Below are 3,347 nucleotides of genomic sequence, written 5' to 3'. Positions count from 1 at the left end.
AGCAGAAGCAGAGAATGGAGAAAGCAGCTTGGCCTGCTGGAAAGCCCATCCCTGTAGGGTAAATGCAAAGGAATCAGAAGCAACCCGCTCAGCCTTGATCAGGGAAGAGGGTGACGCCTGGGGCCTTCCCACAGGGAACACAGCTCAGCTACAGAGACTCCCGCCCGCTGGCGGCTTAGTGCTCCCCGAGGCCCCTTGTTCAGGCTCACGGAGCCACCCCCGCGCAGGGCTGCTAGCCCGAGCTGCTTTCCCCAGGAACCCCCCCAGCGCAGCACAGCCTCCAAAACCAAACAGCACTGGCCAGAGGAGCCAACCCCAGGACTCCAGGCTGAAGGCTGAATCCAGTCCCAGCTAGCTGGAACAAAGTGTGTCCACATGACTGGCAGACTACCCGGGGCAAATGGCACGAGGGGTTATTTATTAGAATTTCGCTGTGTGCATTACGACTCCACCCTTCAGATCGCCTATGCGATTGTGCAATCCTGTGCCCTATAAATACAGACACTCCCGCCTCTGGAAGCCTCAGTGAGCTGAGCCTCCGGATCCTCCTTCGCCAGGCATCCCGGCCCAGCCTGCCCGCCGCCATGAGGACGCTCTACTTCCTGCTGCTGACGCTGTGCCTCCTCTTCTCCCACCTGGGCCCAGGTGAGCTTTGGGACACCCTGACCCCAGGCTGGGGCCTCAGGGGCTGAGTCCTGGGGACAGCTGCCCAATGTGTCCCTGGGGGGTGGTGTGGCAGAGAAGCACCGGCAAGCCAGAGAGGCCGGCTTGGGCAGATGGCATGGGCGGGCCTGCTGAGCCTGGGGCTGGGGGCCATCCCCTGGAGGGACAGACTCAGCTCTCGGTCACTGACTCTTGCCCCCATTGAGACATGATATGCCATTTCCTCTGGGTCACTCACTGAGTGGCCTTGAGCAAACCATGCATGCTGGGCCTCAGTTTCCCCATCTGCAAAATGAGTGGGCCACTGCAGGTGGCCCTTAGAGCACCAAAGCTCCGGAATTCTCTGCAGGACATCACTGCATCACATAGACATGCTTCTCCAAACAGGACTCGGTCCCCCATCTGAAAACTGGGTACAGGAGGATTCCAACACAGAGTTAGAGTGTTTCCAGCTGGAATCTATACGAGGGGTGGGGAAATCAATCTAGTGAGTTGCCACCATGTTTTTTCAAAAGGACAGAAAACACTAGCGTGGGCCACGCAGTGAGCATCCGTGCTGTTTCCTCGCCCTCTTATTCTAGCTCGTGTCCGAATGTGTGCGTTTGTCCTCAGTGGCCGTGCAAAATCCCTTACTGCGGCTCAGTTCAAACTCAAAAATGTTGGGAAGCCACTCTGTTAATCCCAAGACTTACCTTCAGTCTGTCACCTCTAAATACGACCATGCGCCCGTCATTGAAAGCACGGGATATAAGTGTTTTCAAGGATGTGGAGGAACAAGCAGACTTAGCAAGTAGAGCACTACTGGTGAACAGGGCTGAACACTGAGCAACACGGGATTCACCCAGAGCCTCCCAGGGGACTCTTCCCTGCACTGTGCTCTGACAGCCCATAAATCCTGTCTGCACAGACTGCCAGGAAATGGATTCTCCCTACGGGGAGTGGATAAGTTTACTGTGAGAAGGGAGCTCAGTGTAGCTCCTGGAATGAGCTGCTTGGGTCCCAGCCTCACACAGTGACTCGCCCCGAGCCCTCATGTGGGATCAGTTCACTCCCTTTTCTGGGAAAGCCAGTAGGTTCATTTAGTCACACATGGGGAAACTGAGGCCCACTTGCCCTGAAGTGAGTGACAGTTGTGCAGTCACTGCAGGAAACCATGACTTGACATTCTCTTTTAGCAGTTTTTATCCCGGTCAGAAAAAAACAAAAACAAAAACAAGAACAAAAACCTGTTGCTTCCTTTTATCTTCTACAAAAATTATGTCTTATTTCTGTGAACACAGAATGCTGTCAAAACATCAAGGCATTTCAGGTCCCTGTATCCTCAGGACGAGAACCCAGCCAAGGGGTGTAGAAATCAGGAGAGTCTGGGGCTCTGTGCTCACTGATTCAGTGAATATTTAGTGAACAGCTACTGTGTGCAGGCACTGATCGGAGAACATAGCCCTCGATCTCGTGACCTTACATTCTAGAAGCAGAGCATGACAAGAAACCCAATTCTACAATTGATTATCTAATTACCACTGTGTTGTGGAATGCCACTAAGTTCAGGGTGGTAACACGTCACAGTGGGGGCCAGGAGGCTTTCCTGAAGAAGCAGAGAGGGAAGGAAAGATGGACGTCACTTTGGTGTGCACGGTAACTACAAAAAAAAACATTTTTTTACGGCCTTCTGGACATTAAAAACTCAGGGTGGGTCACATAAAATTCAGATCTTTATCTTCTCTTAAACACAAAAAATGAGGGGTGCCTGGGTGGTCCCATCAGTTAAGTATCCAACTTCGACTCAGGCCGGTTTCTCACGGTTGGTGAGTTCAAGCCCCGAGTCGGGTTCTGAGCTGGCAGTGCAGAGCCTGCCTGGGATTCTCTCTCTCCCTCTCTCTGTCCCTCCCCGGCTCTCTCTCTCTCTCTTTGAAAATAAATAAATAAACTTTAAAAAGCATGCAAAAGACGAGGCCATGTTCCCACACAGCACCAGGGAGCTGCAGCTGTGGGGGCCGCGGTCCAGACGGACGCTGGTGTCCACACCACCGCAGACCCTGCTGCTCCCTATCGCCTCCCCTCAGGCCACTGTGCCCACGTTCGGCGTCTGCCTGGCTTCTGGGTTGCACGCAGTCCTGAGTGAGGTAAACTGCTGAAAGGTAAAAGGGCAGGGAGGGTGCAACCAAGGACAAACCAGACAGAAAGGATATCAGGTGGGAAAGCTCACGGAGGAGGAGAAAGAGAAACCCAAAAGCTCTCACTTTTTTTTTTAAATCTTTTTATTTATTTCTAGGAGAGAGAGAGAGAGAGAGAGAGACAGCGTGAGCAGGGGAGGGTCAGAGAGAGAGGGAGTCACAGACTCTGAAACAGGCTCCAGGCTCTGGGCTGGCAGTCAGCACAGAGCCCGACGCGGGGCTCGAACCCACGAACCGCGAGATCACCACCCGAGCCTAAGTTGGACGCTTAACCGACTAAGCCACCCAGGCGCCCCAAAAGCTCTCACTTTTAACTTAGTGCTTCACCCAGGCCCCTTTGGGGAAGGAAGAATCATTACCCTCGTTTTGTGGATAAACGGCGTGGCCAACCTCACCCAGGTGTGGGTCAGCCCCAGGGACCTTTAAACCGAGACAGTGAAGGAATCAGAAATGGCTTCTTCGGAAAGTGGACTCGCTGCGAGAGGCTGGTCAGGGGACAGTCACGTGGAC

The 3,347-nt window shown here is 53.5% G+C and overlaps 1 protein-coding gene across 1 annotated transcript in view; it reads left to right on the top strand.

Moving 5' to 3' along the window:
- The first annotated feature begins 567 nt into the window (after nucleotides 1-567).
- DEFB1 (defensin beta 1) overlaps nucleotides 568-3,347 on the top strand; it is an 11,790-nt gene continuing 9,010 nt past the window's right edge. Inside the window, exon 1 of the mRNA XM_039219165.1 lies at nucleotides 568-645. Coding sequence (XP_039075096.1) covers nucleotides 585-645 — 61 coding nt within the window. The 5' untranslated portion in view covers nucleotides 568-584. The remainder of the gene's footprint in view (nucleotides 646-3,347) is intronic.

Source organism: Hyaena hyaena, unplaced genomic scaffold (assembly GCF_003009895.1).
Source record: "Hyaena hyaena isolate Hyena2069 unplaced genomic scaffold, ASM300989v1 scaffold_796, whole genome shotgun sequence".
NCBI classification, from domain to species: domain Eukaryota; kingdom Metazoa; phylum Chordata; class Mammalia; order Carnivora; family Hyaenidae; genus Hyaena; species Hyaena hyaena.
This window is presented reverse-complemented; position numbering and strand designations above follow the sequence as displayed.